Source organism: Rhinoraja longicauda, chromosome 30, assembly GCF_053455715.1.
Source record: "Rhinoraja longicauda isolate Sanriku21f chromosome 30, sRhiLon1.1, whole genome shotgun sequence".
Taxonomy (NCBI): domain Eukaryota; kingdom Metazoa; phylum Chordata; class Chondrichthyes; order Rajiformes; family Arhynchobatidae; genus Rhinoraja; species Rhinoraja longicauda.
In genome coordinates, this window is record NC_135982.1 from 12,228,509 (window position 1) to 12,244,602 (window position 16,094).

Here is a 16,094-nt window from a genome sequence, read left to right on the forward strand (position 1 = left end):
CCCTCAGTACAGTGTGACACCACCTCAGTACTGCCCCTTCACAGTGTGACACCCCCTCAGTACTGCCCCTTCACAGTGTGACCCCCCCTCAGTAATGCCTCTCCCACAGTGTGACACCACCTCAGTACTGCCCCTTCACAGTGTGACACCCCCTCAGTACTGCCTCTCCCACAGTGTGACCCCCCTCAGTTCTGCCCCTTCACAGTGTGACCCCCCTCAGTTCTGCCCCTTCACAGTGTGACCCCCCTCAGTTCTGCCCCTTCACAGTGTGACCCCCCTCAGTTCTGCCCCTTCACAGTGTGACACCCCCTCAGTACTGCCTCTCCCACAGTGTGACACACCCCCTCAGTACTGCCTCTCCCACAGTGTGACCCCCCCTCAGTACTGCCTCTCCCACAGTGTGACACCCCCTCAGTTCTGCCCCTTCACAGTGTGTCACCCCCTCTGTACTGCTTCTCTTGACTGCGCAGTCTAGATTTGGTGTTGTGTCGTACAGGCGACCTGGCTGTGCTTGCGGTGTGCTGACTCGGAACGAAGACTTCTGCCACTTAGCCACAGCTGGTGGAATACTGACCTGGCAACCCTCCCCTCCTCATCTCTCTCCGTCATGGTCACGTTGGATGACGTGGCGGACAAGCATGTTCGGTATGTTGCCTTCCTGGTCATGCAGACCACTGAGGCCATTTAGCGGCAGAGAGAAGGTGTGGGGGAACCCAGAGCCACCAGCACAATGTGCAGAGTGAGGGCTGGGTGATTTGGCCGGCCGGCCGGCCGGGCAGTCTCAATGTGGAGGGAGAAACCGGTTACGTTTCAGCTCGAAAGTCTTTTCATTGGAAAAAGTGATTGAGTTGCAACGTTAAGTGTTTCTCCCTCCAAGGAGGCTGCCTGACCTGCTGAGAATCCCCAACATTTTATCTCCTATTCCAGGCATTCCACAAATGCAGCATTTTACCAGTGAAAGTGAAACAGTTTGGTAGGAGGATAGCGTTTTAACATCTAAATTTAAAAAATCGAACAGTCATTAAATCATCATTGCTACTATTTATTCTGCTGTTGAGGACTGTGTTTTGGTGTCTGATGCTGTTTCATTGTAACTGTCATTTCGCTCAACAACATCCTAGAGCGGCACGGTGGCGCAGTGGTAGTGCTGTTGCCTTACAGCGCCAGAGACCCGGGTTCAAACTTGACTACTGGTGCTGCCTGGATGGAGTTTGTACGTTCTTCCTGTGATCATGTGGGTTTTCTCTGAGTGTTTAGCTTAGAGAAACAGTACATTGCGGAAACAGGCTCTTCGGCCCACTGAGTCCACATCAACCAGCGTTCACCCTGTACATTATCCTCTACACTAGGGACAATCTTTACTGGAACCAATTGACCTACAAACCTATACGTCTATGGTGTGTGGGAGGAAACCAGAGCATCCGGTGAAAACCCATGCAGGGTGCTCCGATTTCCTCCCACACTCCAAAGATGTACAGGTTTGTAGGTTAATTGGCTTCAGTAAAATTGTAAATTGTCCCTAGTGTGTTGGTGTACGGGGAATCACTGGTCGGCGTGGACTCGATGGGCCGAAGGGCCTGTTTCTGCGCTGTATCTCTAAAGCAGCAACTTTCCTTAAAGAAAGTTGCATCAAGATTGGTCAGATAAAGGACAACTCTAATAACTTATCAGACACGTGCATTTTGGACCCAATGATAAAAAGGAAAAACTTTTTTTCCCCCCTGTAATTGTGCTCTTTAACTGGTAGAAAAAGAATTAAAGATAGATGCAAGCAGCAGCCGCAGAGCCCAGAGCTGAGGGAGGTAGGATTACGTGATGCATTCTTGATACAACTGAGGTCGTGCTTCCACTGTGCCTATTTGCACTTGTGCACATAGTAACCCGTGACGTATCCAGAGATGAAGATGATCAAGAACGTTGTTACTCCACCGAAGGCTTTCATTACAATGCCAACTTTTCCAGTGCACAATTTATTGTATATCCTGAGAAGGGAAGCAGACAAGAAGTGTTCTCAGCTGAAGTTGCATGAAACATCACCAGGTTTGATACAGGCACTCAAAGGAAATCAGGGGCGTAATCTTAGAGTGCCAAACACAAGCCTTCAGATTATTTAAATTAAAACACAAAGTCCTCGTGCTATAACACCAGGATAGGTGCCTGAAACCAAAGTAGTATCTAAACTCCCTGTACACATTTATGCTATAGGACGTATTCAATAATAAGCTATTTACATGTTCACAAGCACATAAAAATAATCTTGTAGATAGACAATAGACAATAGGTGCAGGAGTAGGCCATTCTGTCCTTCGAGCCAGTACCGCCATTCACCGTGATCATGGCTGATCATTCACAATCAGTACCCCATTCCTGCCTTCTCCCCATATCCCTTGACTCCACTATCATTAAGAGCTCTATCTAACTCTCTCTTGAAAGCATCCAGAGAATTGGCCTCCACTGCCTTCTGAGGCAGAGAATTCAACAGAGAGATGCCAGTATATCATTGGGGTTATAAAGTGGGTACATCCCTTCACTGGCGTTTCGTCGAGTTAGGCCCACGATGTCTCGTGATTTGCTGTATTCAGTCCACAGACCCTGGTGCACTTGGTCCCTGCTGTGGCCACGATGGTAGAGAGGCCAAGTGCAAATTGGAGGAATAGCTTCTCATATTTCGCTTGGGCAGCTCACAACACAGTGGTATGAAGCTTGACTTCTCTAACTTCGAGTAACCCTTACATTCCTTCTCTTTCCACCCCTCCCCCACCCAAGTCACACCAGGTTCAAAGTCGTCTTGTTGAGTCTCATTACCTGTACTCGTTTTCACCTATCATACAGCTAACAATGGGCTGTCTTCTTTATCATTGTGACATTTTTGCATAACTTTAATTTATTTGTTCTATATCTCTCCTCATCACCATCTATATCTCTCGTTTCCCTTTCCCCTGACTCTCAGTCTGAAGAAGGATCTCGACCGAAGATGTCACATATTCCTTTTTTCCAGAGATGCTGTCTGACCCGCTGAGTTACCCCAGCTTTTTGTGTCTTTGGTTTAAACCAGCATCTTGCAGTTCCTTCCTGCACAATATAAACACATATCTGTTCGAAACCCATCTGATTAGTTTTGTTCATCTTTTCATTTAACAGCCTTGGAATGACTTCTTCAGCAGTTTCACAAGACGATGTGCACTATCGTCAAGGGCAAGTGAGAGCTATTGCCAAAACACCCATCGCCTAAATACACCTAAAGATTAAATACTGCAGATGCTGGAAACCTGAAGTAAACCATGTTCCATTGAAAGTTTATTCACCTAAAACACCATCTCCGTTTCTTTCTCCAGAGATGATGCATGACCTTTCCAGCATTTTTCATTTTATTTAACACAAACACAACTTTTTGATTACTCAGCAACATCTGAAGAAACGCTGCCTGACAGCAGCCTCCGCAGACGCTGCCTGACCCGTTGAGTTGCTCCATCACTTTGTGTTTTGCTCAGGATTCCAGCATCTGCAGTTCCTTCTCTCTCTCTCTCACCCCTAGTTATGTTTTTGTTTGTCACGAGCCCTCCATGAAAACCGGGCTGAAGTTAGTGGGGGCACGTTGATGGGTCTCGGGGTGTTAGTTGTGAGCCTGACCTGTGAACACACAGCATGGCAGGGAGCCACTGAACCTGGGATGAGCCTTACCTTCTACAGCCCGAGGTTTCAATTGCAGAAACGCTTATGGTGACCTGTTCCTGGGCGTTGTCATTCCAGCGACTGTACTGCACATCTGTCTCACTGGTGTTCATCGTCAAGTTGGGCACCTGACACTGAGGATTAGCAGCACCTGGGTTGGCACAAAACTAGAGGGTCAAACAGGCTCTTGTAGTTAATCGAAGTTTGAAACGGAAATCAAGTTCCCTTAGTTGGTACAATAATACAAGTACAGCACAGGGACGGGATCTTCAGCCGACAATAGAAGCCAGAAGGTTGCGTAATCATGAAGGAGGCTTTTCAACCCCTCAAACCAATTCTTAGAGTCATACAGCACGGAAACAGGCCCTTTGGCCCACCATGTCCATGCAGACCAAGATGCCCCATCTAAACTAGTCCCATTTACCTGCATTTGACCCATACCCCTCTAAACATATTCTATCCATGTACCTGTCCAGATGTATTTTAAATGTTGTTATTGTACCTGCCTCAACTACTTCCTTTGGCAATCCATTCCACCCTCTGTGTAAAACAAATTGTCCCTCAGTCTCTTCATGACTTTTCAATGGAAAAAGTGATTGAGAAAGCTGGAAGAGAGGAGGGCAGCACAAAGCCTGGAAAGTAATAGGTAGATACAGGTGAGGGGGGGGGGGGGGGGGGTTGGCAGATGGTTGGGCAAAGGCCAGGGGTGAAAAGGCAGAAGGAGTGAGACAAAAGGATTGAAGAACTACAAATTGTGAAGCTAGAGGAAGGAATGTCAGTGGGAGGGGAGGAGGAGGGGTGAAATAGGTGCAAATCCAGTTGGGACACATGGGAGATGGGGAGAAAAAAGGAAGGGGTTTGGTAGTTACCTAAAATTGGAGAATACAAAGCTCATACCATTGGGATATAAGTTAGCAAAACAGAATATAAGGTGCTGTTCCTCCTGACTGCCCGTGGCCTCACTCTGGCAATGGAGGAGGCCTAAGACAGTAAGGTCAGTACGGGAATGGGAAGAGGAATTAAAATAGCCTCCAGTAGATCCAGCAAGCCTTGGCATTAGGGTTCAGTGGAACAGTCGCCACGTCTGCGCTTGGTCTCGCCGATGTACAGGAGGCCGAATAAGGAGCACCGGATGCATTAGTTGAGATTAGGGGATGTGTGTACGTGAACCCCTGCCTCAACTGGGAGGACTGCTGCTGTCCCAGGATAGAGGGAAAGGGAGGAGGTACGGGGACAGGGGATACATCACTTGCAGTTGCAGGGGTAGGTACCCGGGGAGGGGGTGGGAAGGGATGAGTGAACCAAGGAGAAGGAGCGGTCTCTGTGGAAGGCGGGAAGGGATGAGGATGGGAAGATGTGACAGGTGGTGGGATCTCGTTGGAGGTGACGGAAATGTCGGAGGATGATGTGTTGTGTGCGAAGGCTGGTGGGGTGAAAGGTGAGGGGGGGGGGGGGGAGGTGAGAGCAGAAGAACTAGTGGACACAGAAGCAACATGGTGAGGGACCCATCAATGACAGCAGGGGGGGATAACACTTTTACTAAAGAAAGAGGACATCTTGGATGGAAAGCCTCATCTTGGTAGATGCGACAGAGACAGAGACATTTAGAGTAGGGGATAGCTTCTTGGTGAGAGGAGGTGTAGTCCAGATATCTGGGTAATTGGGAGGTTGTAGTAGATGCCATTCGATAGTCTGTCCCCTGAGATGGAGATAGAGAGATTAAGGAAGGGGAGGGAGGTGTCATAGTCCATGAGGTGCAACAGTATGAACATTGAGTTCTCATTGAAACCTCACCACAATCACACTGACGAAGGGTCCCGACCCAAATCGCCACCTGTCCATGCTCTCCAGTAAGGTTGCCTGACCCATTGAGTTACTCCAGCACTTATATCTTTTCTTGTAAGCCAGCATCTGCAGTTGCCTGCTTCTACAACAACTTATTGTTCACTGAATAGCTTGCTCCAGTTCTGCAGCCGGGTCTCGACCTGAAATGAAGACCTTTCTTCTGGCTCCACGGGTGCTGCTCGACCCGCTGAGGTCCTCCAGCAGCTTGACTTTTGCAGTCAGCTCCTGTTGCTCCTTGTGCTGTAACAGGAGGAGGCTGTTCAGCCCCTTTAGACTGTTCCTCCATTCATGAAGAATCTGACTCCATATTCCAACATCCCAGAGAGCTTTGCTTAACAAAACCAATCAACGGAGAATTACCAACTAATCAGCATCTCTTACTGTTTCTGGGTGAGTTCCAAACTACCTATGAATGAAGGGCCTATGTTGGTGAAGTTGTTCAGATAAACAAAGAACAATGCAGCACAAGAACAGGCCCACAATGTCCAAGCTGAACATGACGCAAAATTCAAGTAATCTCCTCTGCCTGCATGTGGTCCATATCTTTCCATCCCCTGCATATTCATGTGCCTATCTAAAAGCCTCTTCTCTCATACTGTCTCATCTGTCTCCCCCTCCGCCCCTGGCAGCAGGTTCCAGGCACCCACCATTCTCTGTGTAAAAAGCATGCCACCCACAGTCACTGGATTATGCACCAAGACCATTGATCAGAGAGACATGAGTCCACATCCCACCCTGGCGGATGAGAATTTAAAGTCAAAGGTTAAGTAAACCCGGAATTTAAAAAAATAAGCTGTCTCAGAAATGGGACAATGGGTGTCAGGGGTGATCGGGAGAAGGCAGAGGAATGGGGTTGATGGGGAAGATAGATCAGCCATGATTGAATGGCGGAGTAGACTTGACGGGCCGAATGGTCCAATTGTACTCCTGTAACCTATGATTTTTTTGACTGGCCTTTCCTCTCCATCACACTATTCACGCCCAGTTCCTGAGTCAGGTGGAGCATGTGGAGTCAGGGAAGGGAGACACTTGAGTGCCTCATCCAGTGAGGTTGTGGGAGACCGCAGACGTTGCTTGCATCTGGACCAACCTAAGCACTGGACGATCTTCAACACGTTCACAAGTTATAGGAGTAGAATTCGTCCATTCGGCCCATCGAGTCTACTCCACCATTCAATCATGGCTGGTCTCTGCCTCCTAATCCCATTTTCCTGCCTTCTCCCCATAACCAGAAACACCGGGTGGCGCCAGCAATGGCTGCCTCGCCAACAGTGTCTGTCTGTCCCTTCCTTCTCTGTTTTTTTAGTAATTGTTAAATGTATGTTTTTGGTGTTCTTTAGCTTGTTTTATGTGGGGGGGGGGGGGGGTGGGGGGAAGGTGGGGGGGGGGGGTTGGGGTAAACTTTTAAAAAATCTTTTACCTCGACGGAGATGCGATTTTTTTCCCGTATCGTTTCTCCGTCCGCACTGCGGCCTAACATCGAAGAGCTGGAGGCCTCTGCTGGAGACCGACTTCGGGAGCTCCAACCACGGGTGCCTGCTGACTTAACATCCAGGAGCTCATGGTCCCTGGTTAGAGACCGACTTCGAGAGCTCCAAGCCGCAAGAGCTTGGACCGCCCCGACGCGGGAGTTTCGATCGCCCCGACGCGGGAGCTTTGACCGCCAGCTGCGGGAGCTTAGACCGTCCTGATGGATGGTTCGACTGCCCCGAAAGTGGGAGAAAAATTAGGGAAGCAGATTAGACTTTATTGACTTCCATCATAGTTAGGAATGTGGGGACTCCGCTGTGGTGGATGTTTATGTTAACATTTATGTAGTTGTGTGTCTTGTTGCTTTTTTTAGTATGGCTGTGTGGCAATACGAATATCACTGTACCTTAATTGAGTTGAGTATAGGAGCAAAGAGGTCCTTCTGCAGTTGTACAGGGCCCTAGTGAGACTGCACCTGGAGTACTGTGTGCAGTTTTGGTCTCCAAATTTGAGGAAGGATATTCTTGCTATTGAGGGCGTGCAGCGTAGGTTTACTAGGTTAATTCCCGGAATGGCGGGACTGTCGTATGTTGAAAGACTGGAGTGACGAGGCTTGTATACACTGGAATTTAGACGGATGAGAGGGGATCTTATCGAAACATATAAGATTATTAAGGGGTTGGACACGTTAGAGGCAGGAAACATGTTCCCAATGTTGGGGGAGTCCAGAACCAGGGCCACAGTTTAAGAATGAGGGGTAGGCCATTTAGAACTGAGATGAGGAAAAACTTTTTCAGTCAGAGAGTTGTAAATCTGTGGAATTCTCTACCTCAGAAGGCAGTGGAGGCCAATTCTCCGAATGCATTCAAGAGAGAGCTAGATAGAGCTCTTAAGGATAGCGGAGTCAGGGGGTATGGGGAGAAGGCAGGAACGGGGTACTGATTGAGAATGATCAGCCATGATCACATTGAATGGCGGTGCTGGCTCGAAGGGCCGAATGGCCTCCTCCTGCACCTATTGTCTATTAATTGGTACACTTGCAATAAAGACCTTTGAAACCTTTGAACCCTTGACACCTGTTCTAATCAGGAATCTGTCTATCTCTGCCTTAAAAATACCCATTGACGGCCTCCAAAGCGCTCTGTGGCAACGTTCCACAGATTAACTACCCTCTGACAATGATACAGCCAGTGGCAAGGTGGCCAACAGCTGGCCACATCTGGGGGGATGTGGACTCAGGTCTAGAGATCCAGAGGTTGAAAGGCAGCTGAAATGGTTGGCAGATGAGCGTTGGTCTTGGCATCATGTTGGGCACAGACATTGTGAGCTGAAGGACCTGTTCCTGTGCTGTGCTATTCCATGTTCTGTGTGGACAGGGCCCGTCCAATCATTGTTCCACATGGTTGAGCAGATGACTGTGCCAACGGGGACTTGGTGAGAAGGCCAGGGTGGCCCACCGATCACTGCCTCTCTCTGGAGATGTTTGCAATGCTTCAACTTTGCTGTTGGGATCGCAGAGTGTCCCGCCATCACTGCGGATGGGAGCATTCCAGGATCTTCATCCTCCAGTGCATGATCCAGCACCATGACTGACAGTGAGTGAGCATTCATCTGGTGTCTTGGTTGTGGCACCAAGCCTCACTTGGTTGTGGCACCAAGCCTCACTTGGCCCTCCGAGTGTGTTGAATGGACACAGCCTTCACTGCACCAGGTGGTTGGCACACGAGCCACATTGAGTGCTCCTCCTGTCTCGTCTATCCCCAGGCTCTGCCCAACAGTGCAACCAGTGTTTGGACACAATATGGTGGAGTAACTCAGCGGGCCATGCAACATCTCTGGAGGAAATGGATAGGTGACCTTTCGGGTCGGGACCCTTCTTCAATTTTCTGATGACCCGAAACATCACCTATCCATTTCCTCCAGAGATGCCTCCTGACCCGCTGAGTAACTCCAGCACTTTGTGTCTATCTGTGGTATGAACCAGCATCCGCAGTTCATTTCTATTACGGTGCGTTCCTGTGGGCAATTCGAGCGTGCGAAGTGTGGAATTTGGTCATTCCCCAGCCCCACGCTGACATAAGGTCACGGTCTGGATGATGGAGATATTTAGGGCAAGGCATCCCCGAGTGGTTGGTTGACTGATGTGGCTTGGTGAAGGCGTCCAACCCCAGCAGATGCTGACTGCACAATCTATGCATCCTGTCACGTTCTGAGATTTCCCCCCGAACACCGGACAGTTTGTTCTTTGGCACTGCAGAGGCTCTGTGCTGTTATCTGCCACAAGGCAGCGGAGTGGTGGCTGAGCCCGGGCGCATGTTGTTAACATTTAAGCATGAGCTGTACAGATCAGGCTGTCCTGGAACGCACTATCTCTGATGAATCAGTTAGAACAGACCGAGGTTACTGGTGGGCAGTGCCGGGCGACTGGCTGGCTGCCACGATGTCTTTAATGTGTAGGAAAGAACTGCAGATTCCTGGTTTAAATCATAGACAAAAAAAGCTGGAGTAACTTAGCGGGACAGGCAGCATCTCTGGAGAGAAGGACAGATGGGTCTGAAGAAGGGTCTCGCTCGACCTGAAACACCACCCATTCCTTCTCTCCAGGGATGCTGCCTGTCCCGCTGATGTCTTTAATTCCAGGTATGTTCAAGTATCTGACTGGGATATTCTGTGCATGCAGCACACTCTGCTTAACAATCGACACAGCTCGATAGAAATACTACCCCAACCCCCCTCCCCCCCACCGACCTCACCGACCAACAGAGTTGCTGGCTGGTGTTTGGGCCTGTCGTGGAGGTCCCCTGACATCGGAGACTAACCTAATGTCAGGCCAGGCCTGAGCAGCCACACCTCAATTCAGTTGGGCCACGGTGTGATCTGGGACCTGTCCCACCTGGGGAGAGAGAGAACCTGCCCACACAACGCCCCCACCAGCAAGCAATAAGGTCGATTCCGCTGAGTCTGTCGGACTAGCTCGTTCAATGCCTGGGCTGAGTGCGTGTGATCTCCCACACACTGCCAGAGGAGCTCATCTCTCTGGCCACTCTCAATAATCCTGGAGGGCTCTATTGAACTCTAAGGGACTTACCGACAATCCAAAGAGAAGACAAGCCCAAAGACTACCTCTGTAATGTCAACCTAAGACGAAGAATAAGCAGAAAAGACTTGTTTGCATCGGGCAGTGGTAAGCTGGTACTTACGGGTTTGGTCAAAATGACAAATATAACAAGAAGTGTCATCGGCACAAAAGGGAAGACCAGGATGTGTTGCAGTGCGTTGCAAGCAGTGGCGTGCATTTTGAAATGCAGCCACTGCTGTCGGAAGCATGTTGAAATACAAGGAGATCTGAGAGGCTGTTTTATTTACACAGAGAGTGGTGGGTATCTGGAACCTGCTGCCAGGGGTGGTGATGGAGGCAGATACAATAGTGGCATATAAGAGAGATTTATGGATATGTAGGGAATGGAGAGAGATGGTGCACGTGCAGGCAGAGGAGATTAGTTTGTCTTGGCATCATGCTTGGTACAGACATTGTGGGTCAAAGGGCCTGTCTCTGTGCTGTACTTTCATATGTTCCATTATTTATTGGCACTGAACGCAGAGATCCAATGAATTTAACATGTCTGTAGACATTGCATGCCAGCACTGTTGTTCTTCCATTGACAGTCTCAGCCAGAGCTGCAAGAGTGAGAGGGTTTGTGAGTGTATGTGATTGTGTGAGTTTATGTGCATGCTTGTGAATTAATGTGTGTGTGTCTGTGTGAGTGTGTATGTGAGCATGTGCCTGCGTGTGTGTGTACATGAGTGCGTGCATGCGTGGGTGTGTGTGTCTGTGTGAGTGTGTATGTGAGCATGTGTCTGCGTGTGCATGCGTGTGTGTGTATATGAGTGCGTGCATGCACGCGAGTGTGTGTGTGTGATAGTTTAGTGTGAGTGTGTGTGTGAGTGCGTGTGTGCGTGTGCGTGTGCATGTGTGTGTGTGCGGTGGTAAAGTCTGGATAATGTGCCCGTGCAATTGTTAAATTGTTGGATTTGTAATCCATGTGAAATCAGGAACCAGAGGGCATAGGTTTAAGGCGAGAGAGGAAAAATTTAATGGAAACCTGAGGGGCAACATTTTCCCACAGAGGGTGGTGGGTATACGGAACGAGCTGCCAGAGGAGGTACAATAACGTGTACAATAACAACATTTAAAATACATTTGGACAGGAACATGGACAGGAAAGGATTAGAGGGATATGGGTCAGGCTCGGACAAATGGGACTTGCTCGGCGTGGGTGAGTTGGTTTCCATGCTGTAGGACTCCATAACACTGTAACTAAGAGGGTATGTGAAGTGGGTTCAAGGCAAAAAAAAAATCTAGATTATTCACAGTTGTTGAACCTCTTAAGTGCTGTGCAGGATGCAGTGACCTTAGACTGTGCCACTGCTGGAATAATGGGGAAGCCCCATTGATGTTTATTCAGTGCCAACGAGGCCACCCCCCTCAAGAGGATCCCAGTTAGGGATCATTCCTCACCCGGAGCTCTGTATCACTCTGAGCAATTCCAGGGCACTGGGGTTTAGCTAGAGCAGATATATGTTCCACAGCAAGAAGTCAGCATCCAACTCCAAACAATCAATGATGCTTCCAATGTCACGATGTAAATCACAGTGAAGTTTAGTTTTGGTTGTCTCTTAGTTTTAGAGATACAGCGTGGAAACGGGCTCTTTGGCCCACCAGGTCCACGCCGACCACCGATCACCGATCACCGACCATGTTCACGCTAGTTCTGTTATCCCACTTTTCCCACGTCCACTCCCTGCACATTAAGGGGAATTTTACAGTCGCCAATCAGCCTACAAATCTGCACATCTCTGGGATGTGGGAGGAAATCGGAGCGCCCGCAGAAAACCCAATAGGTCACAGGGAGAACCTGCAAACTCCACGCAGCCAGCACCCAAGGATCGAACCCGGGTCACTGGCGTGTGAGGCAGCAGCTCTACCCGCTGCACCACCATGTTGCCCTCAATATCACAGTCTTACTAACATCAATGTTGATTAAATACTGTATCATTTATAAAATCAACCGACAATTTGTATAGCAAAATTTACAAATGCACCTTGGTTCAAATAATAAATAATTTTATTTGAAGTTGCAATGATGATTGGGGTACTCTTCTCCATTGCACACATATCGTTAATGATGTCTAATTATTACTAAACTTAGGACCACAAACAAGCAAGCTTTGCACTAATGTTTTACTGACTGTTCCAAACCAAAACAAAATAGAGATGACCTTACCCACTACAGTGAGAAGTAAACACTCCTTTAAAAAAGCAACCGAGCTTTCCTTGGTCACTGTGCCTGAAATCACTTCAAGGTTTAACTGCGGCCAGATCAGACTTTTGCCAAACTTTTCAAACAGGCTCCCAGCAAAATCTTTAAATTTCTGACGAGTCTGCTGCAAATCGGAGAATGCCAAGCCGACAGTTTTGCAGACGGTTGTGCAATCAAGTCTTGGAGGAGTTTACAGACAGTGCCCCTGCCTGCCAGTGAATTCCGTCATGTGGACTGAGAGAGAGGCAGCAGCTACTTCACAGCAGAACCAACGATATCCAGAGGCCTCGGCAGCTCCACTGGTCAATGATCAGCCTGCCAGTAGTTAGAACGGGGAGCTGGAGCAGGGCTGGGCTCCCAGACGCTTGTTTTGTAGCAGCACATTACAAAACTGAGTAAACTGAAGCTGTTCAGGGGCAAAGTGCTGTGCTTGTCCCCCCCAGGCCACTTATTAACTTCAAATCGCTCACTCCCCATCCCCCTCCACCCCTCCTGCAAAAGCAGATCGGACAGAGTTGTGACCTGGCCTTGGCTCACCCTAGCTTTGCATTGATACACATCAGTACATACGGTGCAGATAGAAGTGGACCCGAGATAACATCATTGCGATAATCCAACCAAATAGACAAAGCTTTGATTTTAAAACACTCTCATTTTTAAACGTTAACTTCCATACCCGTTCCTTTCTAGGTAGTAACAAGGAACAGTGGATGTTGTACAACAAGGAACTGCAGATACTGGGTTACGCCAAAGATAGACACAAAATGCTGGAGTAAATCAGCGGGTCGGGCAGCAACTTTGGAGAAAAGAAATAGGTGACGTTTCGGGTTTGAGACCCTTCCTCAGACTCAGTTGTTTGTTTCAGGTCCCAACCCGAAACGCCACCTCTCCATGTTCTACTGCCTGGCCTGCTGAGTTACTCCAGCACCTTGTGCCCATTCCTCCCTATCCCTGTTACCTCCTCCAGCCCGGCAACCTTCCCCAAACTCTTCTGTCTGAAGAAAGGTTCCAACATGAAATGTTACCTGTCCATTCTCTCCACAGATGCCGCCTGGCACACTGAGTTCCTCTAGCACTCTGTGTTTTGCTTAAGGTTCTGGCATCTACAGTTCCTTGTGTCTTCCACGATCCATGTTCTACCATTCTGCTCCCCCCCCCCCCCCCCCCCCGGAACATCACTGAATTAAAAAAAAATGTATTTTGCGCATCGTTTCATGTCAGGTGCAAACGTGGCAACACCCTCGTTCAAACACCACCACACTTTGTTATTGGCTGTGCCCCAAGCACTGATCCCTGCGCTACCCAGTAGTTACCCTCTGCTTCTTCAAGAAAGTCTCATTTATTCCAACTCTGCTTCTTGTCTGCCATTCTGCAGTCTTCAATCCATGCCAGTATTTGACCCAGAATCGCATGTGCTTTAATTCCACACACTTACGTGACTTAAAAATCCACATGCATTACATCCTCTGGTTCTGCCTTTCTACTTTACAGCTTACATACAGTGATACTCATGGAGCTGTACAGCATGGAAACAGGCCCTTTTTTTAATCATCTGGTCCATGCCTCCCATGCTATATTGGGTTGGTTGCATATGCCTACATTTGGCCCATATCCCGCTAAACCTTTCCTATCCATGTATCTGTCAAAATTACTATAAAGGTCATAATTGTATCTGCTTCTATGGTTCAGTTGGCAGCTCATTCCAGATACGGACTATCCTCTGAGTGAAAAAGTAGCTCCTTTTCAATAGATCCCTAGCATTCTTGGGAAATTGCTTGCACCATCTTCCTTGAACAAGAACACCCTCCTTAATTTTTCTGCCCTTTTTCCCTCATATATTCTCCAGCTGCAACGCACATACATTTGTCATCACTCATTTTTAACATTTTTAATTACTTGTCGAACTTTAATTATCCTTGCAAATTTATTTACATAATCTACTATTGTTTTCTTAATTCATCTCTTTGAGTCATAGCGCTAAATGGCACGGAAACATACCCCTTGGACACAACTTGCCCATGCCGACCAAATGCCCCATCTGCCTGCATTTGCCCCATATTCCTCTAAACCTTTCCTACCCATTTACCTTTCCAAATATCTTCTCCCCTCTCACCTTAAACCTATGTCCTTTGGTTCTTGATGCTCCTACTCTGGGTAAAAGGCTGTGCATTCACCCTATCTATTCCCCTCATGATCCTATACACCCCTCGGCCACCTGCACTCCAAGGAATAAAGTCCTAGTCTCCCCACACCACTCCCTGTAGCTCAGGCCCTCAAGTACTGGCAACTCCAAAGGCATACAGGTATGTAGGTTAATTGACTGGGTAAAAGGTAAAAATTGTCCCTAGTGTGTGTAGGATAATGTTAATGTGCGGGGATCACTGGGCGGCGCGGACTTGGTGGGCCGAAGGGCCTGTTTCTGCGCTGTATCTCTAAATCTAAATCTAAAATCTAAACATCCTCGTAAATCTACTCTACACCCTTTTAAACTTTACAACATCCTTCCTTTGTTCCATCCTTTGGCTCAGTGATTACAACTGAACACAATGCTCCAAATACAACTGTAACATAAAATCCCAACTTCTTTACTCAATAACTTGACTAACGAGGGCCAAAGTAACAAAAGCCTTCTTGACCATCCTATCTACCTATGACACCACTTTCAGGGAACTACGCATATGCACTCCTTGAACCCTCTGCTCGACAACACTCCCCAGTGCCCTGCCATTCACCGTGACTTGACTTCCTAAAATGCAACGCCTCACACTTATCTGCATCAAACTCCATTAACCATTCCTCAGCTCACTCGCCCAGTTAATCAAGATCCTGCTGTCATTTTTGATAACCATCTTCGCTATCTACGATGTCACCCACTTTAGTGCCGTTTGCAAACTTACTAATCCTGACTTGTACTTTCTCATCCACATTATTGCTATAAACCACAAACAGCAATGGGCCCTGCACTGATCCCTGAGGCACACATTAGTCACAGGCCTCCAGTTGGAAAAACAACCTTCCACCATCACCTTCTGCTTCCTTCCATTCCTTGCAGACAGCTAGGTCGACCTGAATCCCTTGCGATTTAGCCTCCCACAGCTGTCTATTATGCGGAAACTTATCAAATGCTTTGCCTATTTATTTCAGAACCACCTTCGCTCAGTCCGCCTTAACCAACTTGATCTCTCGGTGGCTGAGCACTTCAACTCCCCCTCCCACTCCCAGTCTGACCTTTCTGTCATGGGCCTCCTCCAGTGCCAATTTCCCACCGGAAATTGGAGGAACAGCACCTCATATTTCGCTTGGGCAGCTTGCAGCCCAGCGGTATGAACATTGACTTCTCCAACTTTAGATAGTTCCTCTGTCCCTCTCTTCCCCTCCCCCTTCCCAGTTCTCCCTCTATCTTCCTGTCTCCACCTATATCCTTCCTTTGTCCCGCCCCCCTGACATCAGTCTGGAGAAGGGTCTCGACCCGAAACGTCACCCATTCCTTCTCTCCTGAGATGCTGCCTGACCTGCTGAGTTACTCCAGCATTTTGTGAAATAAATACCTTCGATTTGTACCAGCATCTATCTGCAGTTATTTTCTTACAAATGCTTTGCCTAGGTCCGAAGAGACGATATCTACAGCTTTGCACTCGTCGGCCCCTTGTTCCTTTTGTGCTGAATTCCAAACTGCAAACAGTCTGCAGACATTACTCTTTTGAGCTACTTTGTAGGACTTCTGTTTGGAACTAACACTATTCTCAGTTTAATGCCTGAAGAAGGGTTCCGACCCGAAACGTCATC

General features: G+C 48.2%; 1 protein-coding gene across 2 annotated transcripts; it reads right to left on the minus strand.

Moving 5' to 3' along the window:
• Positions 1 to 1,038: 1,038 nt before the first annotated feature.
• Positions 1,039 to 12,709, minus strand: smim1 (small integral membrane protein 1). Of its 2 annotated transcripts, none has more exons than XM_078425220.1 (3): positions 12,273 to 12,709; positions 3,682 to 3,823; positions 1,039 to 1,982 (listed from the first exon to the last, which is right to left on the minus strand). In XM_078425220.1, the coding sequence occupies exons 2-3, from the start codon at positions 3,783 to 3,785 to the stop codon at positions 1,856 to 1,858; spliced, it is 231 nt and encodes a 76-aa protein (XP_078281346.1). In that variant the 5' UTR covers positions 3,786 to 3,823; positions 12,273 to 12,709; the 3' UTR covers positions 1,039 to 1,855. The 2 variants fall into 2 exon arrangements, with proteins under 2 accessions (XP_078281346.1, XP_078281347.1); XM_078425221.1 differs by having other exon boundaries at positions 3,682 to 3,839.
• Positions 12,710 to 16,094: the final 3,385 nt, after the last annotated feature.

Bases quoted from the DNA above. Each gene is read 5' to 3' on its own strand.
- smim1 (XM_078425220.1), bottom strand. From the start codon at position 3,785: ATGAACACCAGTGAGACAGATGTGCAGTACAGTCGCTGGAATGACAAC. The intron at 1,983-3,681 runs GTAAGGCTCATC...TTCCCTTCTCAG, and splicing joins GAAACCTCGGGCTGTAGAAG to GATATACAATAAATTGTGCA.